The 12,961-nt window shown below is 44.9% G+C and overlaps 1 protein-coding gene across 1 annotated transcript; it reads right to left on the bottom strand.

The window, feature by feature from the left end:
- Window positions 1-515: 515 nt before the first annotated feature.
- Window positions 516-12,624, bottom strand: LOC140524368 (membrane-spanning 4-domains subfamily A member 6A-like). The gene is made up of 7 exons (XM_072638745.1): window positions 12,425-12,624; window positions 9,603-9,765; window positions 7,532-7,666; window positions 5,590-5,646; window positions 4,622-4,852; window positions 1,395-1,496; window positions 516-1,151 (listed from the first exon to the last, which is right to left on the bottom strand). Exons 2-7 carry the CDS (start codon window positions 9,747-9,749, stop codon window positions 1,056-1,058), a joined length of 768 nt encoding a protein of 255 aa, XP_072494846.1. The 5' UTR covers window positions 9,750-9,765; window positions 12,425-12,624; the 3' UTR covers window positions 516-1,055.
- Between the last annotated feature and the right edge of the window lie 337 nt (window positions 12,625-12,961).

Below are 12,961 nucleotides of genomic sequence, written 5' to 3'. Positions count from 1 at the left end.
CATCAAGCTTAGGTATGGTGGCAGAATTCCCTCTCAGGGCAGAATTTTTCAGAGGAAACAAGGTCTAATCCAACCCTGACATCATTTGGCCAGGTTCAAACCATTCTCAGTGCAGAGGGGTGAGATGAGAGGGCCAAAGCTAGAAGGAAGCTATCAATATCAGCCTTTGGAGAAATATTCACTCCAGGAACAGTTGGGACCTATCTTCCAACATCCATGTGCTCAGAGGCATGTTCTCAGATTATAGCCAACAAGAGGAGTGGGGGAGGGCCAGTAGGGGAGAGAGTGAAGGCTCCCCTTATGAACTTTGGACTTGGGAGGGGTGCAAATGTTAAACTTAGATCCCTGTTCTTCCTTATTTTGAAGTCAGGAAGGATGTGCCTCATTCTCTTCCATAGATATGACCTGGCCCTTGGTTTTTCTAAACCTTGTTCCCAGGCTCTCCTATCATATCTGCCCCTGGGGCTTCCTATTCCTTTAAAAACAGAGTTGAGAAGCAATGCAGAAAACAAGTCTTATAGTTAAAAATTTTTATTAGTAAGAAAATCATACCAACATTCCCCTGATTTAACCCAAAGCCTCATGTCCTTTGCATATAGACAGGCAAAATGAATGTGGAAAACATCATAGCCCTGGCAAGACACCAGAGTCTCAACTCTCTAACCCAAACCTGTGAGCAGCAAAGGGTGAACATAAGAAGGAAATAATATGACTGTTTCCCCAGAAATGGCAGCCACATCCACCCTGTCTGGCCATCCATAGCTCACATGGTAGCAGCAGGGGAGACTGGGATGGAGGGGGCAGTTTACAACCTGACAAAATGATCGACAGATATTCTTGCTTGGAAACCATCCATGAGGCCAAGGTTAAGGATGAACTTGGGAAGTTGATGGCCCATGTGGAAGAAAGAAATTCACTTTAAAAGAAACAAATGTGTTCTGACTCTCCATGTGAATCGGAAATTTGCAGGACCCTGAATCACAGTTCTCTTGGGTTTGGGCTTTCTTGTGTGAGGGTGACCCGCAAAACCCACAGAAGGAAATCCACATCATCTTCTAAGGAGAGGCCCCCAGTTCTTCATAGCCAGGGTCATAAAGAGCTGTTCTTAAGCTGGAATTGATATGGCCACCATGAGGTAGGAAGAGGACTCTCTGTAAACAGCCAAAAGGAACCCAGTCAAATATGTTCTCCCTGCCACCAGCCCTCCAGGCCTCCTGACCCAATAGTTGGATTGTCTGTTTCAGCAAGGACTTTCCCCTTGTAGCTGCAGCTTCCCTTGTCAACAGGGGCCCATCTTATGCTCCCTCACAACCACCTACCCTCTTGGCCCAGAAACAGAAATCAATTGGTCTCTCCCAGAATCCCTGCCTGGCTAGGCTGGGTAAGGCACTCACCCCATGAGAGTCCACTGACAGTCTCCTCCAGTCAAAGATAGCCACAAATACAGCGACGCTTAATTCCAGAACAGTAAAGATCAGCAAGACAGAAAGAGTCCCCTGAAAGCACAGAAAGGGAACCTATCCTGAGACAAGTAGCCTTGGGATCCCCTTGGGCAGTGGCCCTGGGCACAGGAGTCCCAGGGAATTCTAATAGAGAGAGCAGCTTTCTCTTCCACCCAAGGATCATGGACATCAAGGGAGCAAAGCAGAGGCACCAGTATCTGCTAACTCATCCTCAAAGCAGAGGGCACGAGGACTGACCATGCCTCCTTATCTTCCTCTCATTTTCCATCAGCCTGGCATATAGCCAAGACCACACAATTGTATTCCCTGCTCAGACTCGGAACTGTGAGTGCCCTTAGAAGGCACTCTATGCTGACCATTTCCAATGGAAGCAGCTGACTTTGGGGTCCAGATGGTTTCTTCATGTTGTCTATATGGGGAAACCAACAAAAGAACATATGGTAGAGGATTGTGATTCCTTTCCCAGCTCTGTGGATGGATTTACAGAAGACCTAGAATTCAATCCCAGGTGTTAATGAAATATTAAATGACCTGTACAAGATGCATCTGAAACTTGTACCCTATTTGACCTGTAAACTCTTTTTTGGCTGAGGCAAAGAAGGAATATCTCTACTAGCACAGAAAATGAATTATCCATATCTAAGGGAAATTTAACTAGCTAGGTTCTAGGGATCTTAAGGTTGTCTAGGCTTGGGATAGTTGGCTCCTGGCCAGTGGAGGATGATATTTTTCTCTCTTCTCCCTGCTCCCACCCCCAACAATAGTTGTGGCATCCAGCATCAGGAGCTGGGGAGATACTCATCCACTCTGTTGAAGGCACTGTGTGAGGGCTGCTGGCTGGAGGGGGAGGGAAGAGAGGAGGGAGTCCTTCTCTCCTCCTTCCATCCCACTGTCCAGGTAGATTTGAGAAAAGCTACCAAGAGAGATAGATCTTCCAGGTCCCTCACATGCCTATATACATGTGAGTTTGGGTAACATTAGACCCCAAGGCCTTGCCCACTTTTCCCAATGACACTGAGCTTGCTTTTGGGAAAGTGTGTCCTACACTAAGGAAGGAAATATTTTGGGACTGCTGTCCTGGCTGCATCCTTTAGAGAAATGCCTTTGATAGGAAATCATTGAGTCTCTGGGTTGACAACAGGAAGTGAGTCAGTGGGCCTCCATGAGGTACATTAGCAGAATTAACTACCCATGCCGCCTGCCCCCAGAACTCAACCTAGAATCCAAGTTGGGCAGTGACCTCAAGGAATGTTACAGAGACAAAATAGCTTGTGTGGCCTTCCCAACCCAGCTTTCAAGAGTCTTGAAATGTCTGAGTATTCAGGGGTCTCTCAACCTTGAAAATTCACTGTAAACTGAAGTGGTGTGTAATTGGGCATTGGCTTCGGAACCTGCAAGTGCCCCTAGGGCACCAAAGGAAGTGAAGTGTTCTCTTGGGATCTGGGAGAGCCCCTCCAAGGGCTGAAGGAGCCAAGTCTGCAGCTGTAATGGATGGATCTTTAGAGATACCATCAGACTTGGGGGAAGGGCTGACACCAAGAGGGTTTGATCAGCCCCTTTTTGTTCCTTGTCTTGTTGAATCTAAGTCTCACAAAGCAATCTGACTAGGGTCTCTCTGCCTCTTCCTGCTTTTTTTTTTGTTTAATTTTGTTTTCTTTATCTGGCCACTGTATTGGGCAACCTAGATGGTACAGTGGATAGAATGCTGGGCCTGCCCAAATCTGAACTTCCTAACTGTGTGACCCGGGGCTGTCACTTCACCCTCTTTGCCTCAGTTTTCTCAACTGGAAAAGGAGCTGGAGAAGGAAATGACAAACCACTCAGGTATCTTAGCCAAAAAACCCCAAATGGTGTCACAAGGTCTGACAAAAGTCATAGTATTCTATGTCCCCATTATAACACAACTCTCTTTCTGTCTCTGTCTTTCTTTCCCTCTCTCTCTCTTTCTCTCCCTCTCCCTCTCTCCCTCTCCCTTTGTCTCTCTTTCTCTCTCTCTCTCTGTATCTCTCTCTCCCTCTCTCTTTTTTTCTCTCTCTCTTTCTCTCCCTCTGTCTCTCTTTCTCTCTCTCTGTCTCTTTCTGTCTCTCTCTCTCTTCCCCCATCTCTCTCTCTTTCTCTCTCTCTGTCTGTCTCTCTTTCTCTCTCTGTCTCTGTCTGTCTGTCTGTCTCTCCCTCTCCTGCTCTCCCTCTGTCTCTCACTGATTAGCAACAGTGCCAAATAACTGATAGCTTACACTTGGACTAGCCTTGACCTAGGTTCAAAGCTTGCTTCTGATCTTTGATAGCTCATGGCCTGTGGGCAAGTGGATTAACCTGCTGAGCTTTAGTTTTCTTCTCTGTTGTGGTGATGGTTCATTCTTTACAGTCCCATCTGACTCTTCATGACCCCACTTGGGGTTTTCTTGGCAAAGATACTGGAGCTGTTTGTCATTTCCTTCTCCAGCTCATTTTACAGATGAGGAGACTGAGGCAAACAGGGTGAAGCGACTCATCCAGGTTCAGACAACTAGTGAAACTTGAACTCAGGAAGATGAGTCTTCCTGACTGCAGGCCCAGGACTCCATCCACTGCACCATCTATTAGATGGGGATAATGATGTCAATGTCATGTATTTCCTAAGAGATTCAAATGAGATGAAGACTGTAAAACTCTGGGTAAACTGAGGTAGTACATAATTAAGATTTATTGACTTGTAGTTTTGTTGTGTAAAAATACAGACTTTGGAGCCAGGACAGCAACGTTTTGTATTTGAGAATTTCTGAGAACACTGAGGATTGGAGCGATTCCCCACCCCCTTTTCTCTGTCTCCCCATGTCCCCTCCCTTTCTTCCCCTTTCCCCTTTGCCCCCTTTCCTCACCTTTCTTCATGCCCCCAGTGTCCGACTTCTCAGCCCTAGCCCAGTGCCCAGCAACAGGAGATGCTGGAGGTCTACCCAGACTCTCTACCAGGCTACTTCTCGATAGAATGGCTCCTTTTACTGTTAGATTTCCCAGCTCCAAGGCTCTCTTTCCTCCCTCTTTGCAAACCCTTGAACTTTCCCCAGAACCCATCAGACCAGCGATCTGCTCAGCATGATGGCACCTTCTGGCACCAACAAGAATTCCTGAAACAGAAGAAGAATCATTGAGAAACTGACACTGAGTCTGAAAATGCTTACAGTGAGAGTGGAACCAGCCACGTAGCATGCCCAGGAAGTGGTGGGATGGTAAGGATTGTAGCGGGGGATGTAATCATAGTCATTATCTTGGTCATTTTTCTGCTGTGGATTGAGGACTTGAACGCAGTGAGCTAAATTTTCCTGCACCTCTGGCAGGACCACAGAGAGCAAGATGAGTCCAGCTGCCGCTTCGATGCCACTGATCATGTTGGCAGCCAGGCTGATGCGTGTCTGAAAGAGAAAGGCCCAATTTATCCATGCAGGAGGGTAGGAGCCTGTGGGCCCCCAGGGAGGAGAGCAGGAAATAAGGGAGATCCTATGCATGGAACTGGACAGGACCCTTGGAGCCTTCAAATTCCATCCTGGCCTTGGAAAGGAGAGAGGGGAAAGTGACTTGCTCTAAGTCAAATGTGGCTGTTAGTGAGCAGAGGCCAGAATCAATCTGGGACCTCTGACTACAAATGCTACCCTCTTTCTGAAGAAGAGAGAGAGACAGAGATGGAGACAGAGACATAAAGAGACAGCAACTCACACAGACAGAGACAGAGGCAGAGAGACAGAGAAAGACAGACAGAGAGAGAGACAGAGAGGCTGAGAGACACAGAGACAGAAAGACACAGAGAAGCAAAGACAAAGGGCTGTGTGAGGAAAGAGGACTAACTGGGTTCCTAGTACCCCTGGGTTCAACACCAAGTTCTTCCTATATATTCCTACATCACATGACTGCCCCTCTCTATGCTAAGTTCTAAGGCTGAGTGAGACCTTAGGAATCCTTGAATTCAAGCCTCTTATTTTTTAGATGAAGAATTTAGGACCCGGAAGAAGCAGGGACATGGCCAAGGTGAGACAATCAGGAACCCAGCTAGGTTCCAGGGCTCCATGCTCTGCACCATTTCTGGTTGACTTCTCTTGCACAGTGAGGCCAGCTCTCTAGCTTGTCACATCCTCCAATTATCTATGATACTCACCAAGGATTTCGTCTTTTTCCTTTCTGATGCTATGGAGAGGGATCCAGAAATGATAAACTGTGAAGGAGAAGGCACAAAGGTCAGTCTTAGGGCCATAGGGAGACACAGCCCCAGGTCCCAGGGGCCACTTAGCCAGCAGGTGTTTCCCCATTGGCTAAGGGCTGACCCTTAGGGCTGTGGGGCAGTCATGGGATACACTCTGAGATTAAGCTTTGGCTGGGTCAGCCTTGCACTTCAAGAACAGAGACAGGAGAAAGCTCCAGTCATGCCAACCTATTATTTCCAGCTACATTTCTTAAACTGGAAATATTAGACAATATGGCTCAAGAGAAAGAGTGCTGAGATTAGAGGCAAAGGATCACGGTTTGAATCCTAACATTGCTAGTTATTGCCTGTTTTATTTGAGGCAAATCTTAACCGCTTTAAGTCACAGTTTCCTTACCTGTTAAATTAGGGGAGTCAGCCTCAGTGACTCAGGGACAGAGCCTACGATATTCTCCTCTGCTCACTGTCCATTCTAGCCAAGGAGAATTGTCTGTTGTTGTCTGGTCTTGGGCTGTTCTTTTCTCTCTCTCATGGCTGTAATGCCCTCCCCCTCCTGCCTTAAAGGCCCAGGTCTCTGAAGTCCTCCCAGATTCCTAAAGCAGGAAGGGATTGCCCCGACCCCTCTCCTCTGACTCCTGCTCCTGTGACCTGGGTTCCACTGATTTGTGCAGGTGCCACATCCCCTCTGGGACCCCTAAAGCTCTAGGAGAACCAAGAATGTCCTTTTTTGTCATCTTCTCATCCCTAGCATCTAGCCTGGGACCCTGCATACAGGAAGTATGTCATGAATATATGTTCCACAGAAGGGAGCTGAGAGAGAAGAAATGAAACGAGGCAGCAGAAGCAAGGGAGCCCTGAAGGCCACACCAGAAATTAGACACTAATTCATTAAGGAGGTAGTAGGGAGCCACTGGGTGATGAGTGATAGTTGAGTGTCCTGAATTAAATAGAAATAATAATATATTCCAATGCTTGGTGCAGTCAGGCCATCAGAGGGAGATTAGAGGAGTCCAGAGAAAAGAGTCAGGGCAGGGCTGAAGGCTTTATTGGAAGAGAAAAACGGGCAGCTAGGTGGTGTAGTGGATAAAGTGCTGGGCATAAAATGAGGAAGACTCACCTTCCTGAGTTCAAATCTGACCTCACACACTTACTAGCTGTGTGACCCTGGGCAAGTTGCTTAACACTGCCTGCCTCAGTTTCCTCATCTGTAAAATGAGCTGGAGAAGGAAACGGCAAACCATTCCAGTGTCTTTGTCAAGAAAACCCCAGATGGGGTTACAAAGAGTCAGACATGACTGAAATAACTCCACAACAGAGGAAAATGGACAGACTTGAACACTGGAATACAGAAAAATGCTCCTGGATTTAAGAAAACTTAGTAGTAAAAATGGACAGATTTTCTAGAACCATGATAGCTCCCCTCTTACTTAAGCAATTTTAAAACCACAACACAACTTCTTAATGAGGAAGGGAGAGAGTAGAGAGAAGGAGTGAATGTGGACTTGAAAATAAAATACAATAGAATAAAGCATATATATATATGTATATATATACTATAAATTATGTGTATTATACATAATATATAAATTATATGTATGTGTATATGTAAATTGTATATCTTGTAATATTCTATAAACTAGCTTCTTTAGTTTCTTTCTGCCAGATGTTCCCAGCCTCCAGCCTCCGTCCTTACTCCCAAAGCCAAAGTATAAAGAACAATGCCCCTCCCCCTTTGCTGTTAATAATGCAGAGAATGAGACTAAATCTCCCAGCCCCTCCTGAACACAGACCTTCTACATGTTGGAAAAGCAGTTGGGAAAGCAGGAGGATATTTTCATGCCTTGCACTCCTCCTGCATGAGTCACCCAGATGAAATTATAAAGGAGCCTCTACTTACCGAAACCCCACCTACAAATGGGTAGCCAGACTTCACGATTTTAGAATAGGAAGGCTTGAAGTAGGATGCTTCATGTGCACATGCCAAAGTGATACCTATGCTCAAAATCATCAAGCCAGTCAAAGTCTGGATGGTCTGAAAAGCAAGAAAAAGAAATGGGAATTTTTTTTTGTAGGACAGATTAATTTCTGTTCCCAAGGGACAGGAGAACCTTGCTCTGCACCCCCCAATAAGTGACCCCAATGATCAGATCTGGGACTTTTAACCTGAGGTCCATGAATTTCTTGAAAAAATATTATTTAAATCATTTCAATATAATTTTTTCCTTTGTAATTCTATATATTTCATGTTATGAATCTAAAAGTAGGATTTTGAGAAGGGGTCCACAGATTTCACTAGACTACCCATGAGCTTCATGACCAAAAACAGAAAACCAAAAACCAAAACCAAAAACAGAAGCCCTATCCTGGGCAGTGTTAGGCTAGAACTGGATCCGAGGTACCATGTATTTCCTCAGTGATCCCTAGAAGCCACAGTTCAATTCTGCTCTGGTTAACAAACCCCTGTTCCTTTAGCAGATGCAGCTGACCTTCTAGAAACCTCCAGTGCACCTGCTGCCTGAAAGCAATTACCTTTAGCACCCAAGAGTGCCAGTTTGTCCAAATACCTTTCCTGAGTGGATGGGACAAAAATAGCCAAGTCACACAGAATTTCAGCATAGGAAAGCACCTTGGTGACCATCTGGTTTAATCTATACCTCAGTGAAGACAGAAGATTCCCCTGGCACCCCATTCTGCTTTGGAACAAAGCCAGCAGCTACCAAACAAATCATGACGAATCAGCCACTTTGCCACTTCTCCCCACCTTCCTAGTTATACCCTCTGAGGCCAAGCACAACTCCTCTAATCCCCTTTCACATCCTTTCAGATACTTGCCCATAGCTATTACAACTTTGCTAGGTTTTCTGTTCTCAGGGGATTTTGACCTTACCTTTTCCTTCAACTGTTTCTAGGCTCCAGCTTATCAATGCCCTTCTAAAAATGTGTCACTCTGAATTGACCACAATACTCTAGATTTGGTCTGACCAAGGCAGAGGATAGGGCTGATATGTAGAGGGGTGCTAATAAATGTTTAACAACCAACTCTCCAGAAAAGAAAAAAAAAGTATGCTGAAGACACTTTGAAGTTTAATTGATCTTATTAACATTTTCTCCGTCACTTCCCTAAATCTAGATAATCAACAGTGCAGAAAGAACCAGGCTTCAATTGTGGTGTTTGCTAATATCCCAGATCTAAGTATTTATACTGAAAATGCAACAATTGAATCCCACAGGTCATCACAGCTGGTTCCAGTCCACCCCTCTTTCCATCTCCGTACTCCTACACACTGCGTATCAAGGGAGCCTTAGCTTTGAGGACTGCAAGGTTACGTTTCCATGCTACTCAGCCCTGGTCAGATCACCTCTGGGTTCTTGGGCCCAGCTCCAAGAGCCACACACATCCATGGTCATGGTTTTTGGGAGCCAAGGCAACTTGACCTCTCCCTTTTTCAAGGACTATCCGAGATGAAGGAGCTATCCAATGGGGACTTGGAAGGAAATTGTGCATTCCCATTCCTGGCCTGAGAAAAGCCAGAGAGGTGAGATGTGCCTCCCCTGTGTTTTCTAGTCTGCTGAGGTCTCCAGTTATGTTTCCTGATGATAGGAGCAGGGAGGTTTATAAGAACTAAGCATTGTTTCATAACCAGAGGGCATGTTAGTGGGGAAGGAAGGATTGTGTAACTTTTCCTCAATTTTTTTTCCTGCTAGAGGCCTGGATGAGGAAGTTTGGGTTTTTCTCTGCAGTTTCATCCTAACCCCTCCAAAGCTGTCATAATTATCAGTCCCCTAAGCCTGTGAAAAACAGGGCTAGAGGTTTCCCAGGGAACATCTCTGCTCCCTCTCCCTTCAGTCCCAATTCCTCCAATTGTTACTGGCACCCAGCTAAGGGATCTCCAAACCCAGAGCAGAGCTGAAGCCTTAAGATGTGGTTGGCTTCTCCAAGACTCCTTACTAAAAGAACGGGGACCTACCCCAAGAGCTTTGGACTCCTCCTTGAGCCCTTTCTTCAAGTTGTTGTTTGACGCAGAGGAGGGTCCAGGCTGTTCCATCTGGGGAATACTGATTCCGTTGGAAGTTACAATCATGAACGTGCCTGAGGGCACAGGTTGGGATGTCATGATGTTGTATCTTGTGCTGAAAGAGATAATAAGGTGTGTCAAGACTCTCCATGAGTCTCAGAGACTCAGGCTTCCCATTTGGCAATCTTAAGTGGAATCTGGGGGAACTTGCCATTTGGAAAGTGGGAGAAGAGAGTGGTGGCAGTCTTGGACCCTGGCACTGTGGAATTCCTTCTAGCTTACTTTATGAAATTCAGCCAGTCTTCACACCAAGCACAGATCTGCAAACCACCAGCCAAAGACACAATCCCTAAGCCCTCAGCTAAGGACCCAGCCCCCACTTCACTGAGAAACCTGAGGCTTTCAATGGCAACTCCCTCTTCTCCTCTTCTCTTCATCTCCCAGACATCATCTCTCTCTGTGGCAAAAACTGGTCTTTCTCATTGTCAAGGACCACCCTTCTACATGTGCCTTTGATCCTCCTCCTTCCCATATTCCCTAGAAAATTGCATTCTTAATCCTGCCTCTTCTCTCTGGAATCTCCAACATCACATATACCCAATATCATACCAATCATGGCAAGCACTTGTGTAAAGTGCTTTGCAGTATTAATGTAATACTGTTATATGAGATAAGACTGGAATGTTGGTGTCTTTATTATTGCCATTTTGCAGATGAGGAGAGTGAAGCAGACAGAGGTCATGACTTGGTTAGAGTCTCACAGATAGTGTGTCTGAGACAGGAAGCCATCCCATGTCTTCTTGCCTCCAGGTTCTCCAAGCTTCATCCACCAGATCACCTAGGTGCCTCTAACTGTTCCTTCTCTACTGACTTCAAACAGTTAAATCTCCTCCATCTTTAAAAAAATAAAACAGACTTCGCCAGATCCTCCTATGACCTCAAGATATATGTGTGCATGTACACAGACAGAGAGATAGATAGATGGATGATGGACAGACAGACAGATCTCTTTCTCAAACTCCTTGAAAACCTCTTCACTCACTGTCTCCTCTTCTTATCCCCTCACTACTCCAACACTCTGAAATCTCGCTTTGGAGATGATTATTCAAAAGAAACTGTTCTCTTCATTTATTTTTGATCAATGAGAGGATATTTGTAAAGCACTCAGCACAATGCTGGCACATAGTTAGCACTATATAAATGATGATGAAGATGGTCACGATCTCTGAATTGCCAAAACCTATGGTCTTTTATTCAGTCCTCATCCTTCTCTACCACTCTGCTGCATTTAACATAATCCTCTTGTTTTATAGATAGGTAAATTGAGGCCTAGGGAACCTCATTAGCAATCTAAATGAATCCTCTAGTTTTATAGATGGGTAAACTGAGGCCTGGGGAGGAGGTGAAGTAACTTGCCCAAGGCCACACAGGTGGTCAGCATAAGAAGTAAGATTCAAACCCAAAGACTATGAATCTGGAGCCTATGGCCTTTCCATTTCATCATGCTTGGTTTGGAGGTCTGTCAGAAGAGGCCTTGAGGTCAAATACTAGATCATCTTACATAGCCCAAAGCACTTAGGTATCCTCTAAGGTTATAGGATTGTGAATCAAGAGCTTGAAGGGAGCTCAGCAATTATCCAACTTTCTCATTTTACAGATGAGGAAACTGAGACCCAGGGAAGTTATGTGACTTGCCTGAAATTACAGAGAAAAAAAAAAACTGCTGAGCTGGGATTTGAAGTCAGATCCTTTTATTCAGAGCTCTTTGAATCCAGCATTCTTTCCAGTGAACCACACTACCTTGCAACTGCATCCTTTTTGGTTTTATGTTCTATATTCAAAGTCCCCTCTTGACTGACACTCTCTGTTCACTCCCTTCCAACTAGGATACTTTATCCATGGTTCAGTGAGCCATTGGCTTGTTCTGTTCACAAGAGGAAGGAATGATTCTAAGACATAGAAGCCTAAAGGGTGAATCCCTCTGTTTTCTTCAAACTCATTAACCCAATGGTATCTGAAGTGTACATGCCACATTTAAGGGGGCACCCAGGGTCATGCATTTCTATTCATTCCTGTTAGGACCACATGGCTAGTTGTACCCCACGACTCTGTATGAAGACTCAGGGGCTGCTTTTTGAGGTGTCAGGGAATTCATTATGAAGCTCTTGAGTGCTTGACAGTGATATTACTAAAGAATGATGAATCTCTTTCTGGACACTTGTGTGGGCTTATCCACTGAGGATCTCTTTGCTTTCCTAATTTCACAATTATGTCAATCTGTTTTGTCTTTTTTGAAACTTCTCTTGCCCTTGGTGATCATGAGTCTTCCAGATATTCAGTTTTCTCATTTCTAGAGGAGAATTCCTATTACTCCTAAAACCCAGGTCACATTTTTGCTTCGAGAATAGAATGAAGTGGTTTGAAAATCTAAGATTCTCAGGAAATGTCAGCTATTGTTATGTGATCACCAGTATATATATCACAGATCCACCTCACCTTGCCTGGATCTCACCATTCTCCCACAATACTATAACCAAAGCTAGAACAGGACAGGCAGTGTGGTACAGCAGACAAGGCTGGATTTCTTTGATTCAAATTCTAGCTCAACCACTAACTACCTGTGTGACATTAGAAAAGTTAGATAACTTCTGTGAACCTCAGTTTCCCCATCCGTGACTTCCAAAATCTGTTCTACCTTGAAATCTATGATGTTCTGATTTCCTAGAATCACAAGAAGGGATTCAAGCTGTGAAAAGAAGATCTGTGGTACCTACCTGTCCCCTCTGACAGCTCTTGTTGAGTTTTTGCTGAGGTATCCAACAGCGCCTCAGGATGGCTTCCCTCTCCTTCTGCATAGAAACAGGCCCTGTGATGGGGCCTCCTTCTTAGTGCAAAAGTTCTTGTTAATGAAATACTCCTTGAGGCTTTCCTATCCCTTCCTCTATCTGGTAATTATGGTCACACAGGATGTGATGTTCGCAGCAGAAACAGCTGAATTATGGAAAGGGTATATGCTTCCTTCTTCAGAGCAACTGAATTGGATGTTATTAACTCCTCAAAGGTCAAACAGTAACTGTCACCTCTTTGAATAGATTGGCAGAAGATGCCCCCTCCCTTTTCTTGAAGCCAAGGTTATATGCGAACTGAAGGGAATTTGTACCTCTTCACTAATTAACTGAAACCTCATTTCTCTCCTTTCTGCCATTCCAAGTCTGGGACTGTTTTATATGTATCCCTAGAACCTAGCACAGTTCCTGTATAGAGTGGGTACTTAATAATTGCTTGTTTGATTGACTGATTGATTGATGTGG

The sequence above is a fragment of the Notamacropus eugenii genome, chromosome 2 (genome assembly GCF_028372415.1).
Source record: "Notamacropus eugenii isolate mMacEug1 chromosome 2, mMacEug1.pri_v2, whole genome shotgun sequence".
NCBI lineage: Eukaryota > Metazoa > Chordata > Mammalia > Diprotodontia > Macropodidae > Notamacropus > Notamacropus eugenii.
The sequence above is the reverse complement of the archived record's forward strand: the minus strand, read 5'-3'. Positions and strand labels throughout refer to the sequence as shown.

Bases quoted from the DNA above. Each gene is read 5' to 3' on its own strand.
- LOC140524368 (XM_072638745.1), bottom strand. From the start codon at position 9,749: ATGACATCCCAACCTGTGCCCTCAGGCACGTTCATGATTGTAACTTCC. The intron at 5,647-7,531 runs GTAAGTAGAGGC...TCTCCTTCACAG, and splicing joins CATTTGTAGGTGGGGTTTCG to TTTATCATTTCTGGATCCCT. The intron at 4,853-5,589 runs GTGAGTATCATA...TTTCTCTTTCAG, and splicing joins GGAAAAAGACGAAATCCTTG to ACACGCATCAGCCTGGCTGC.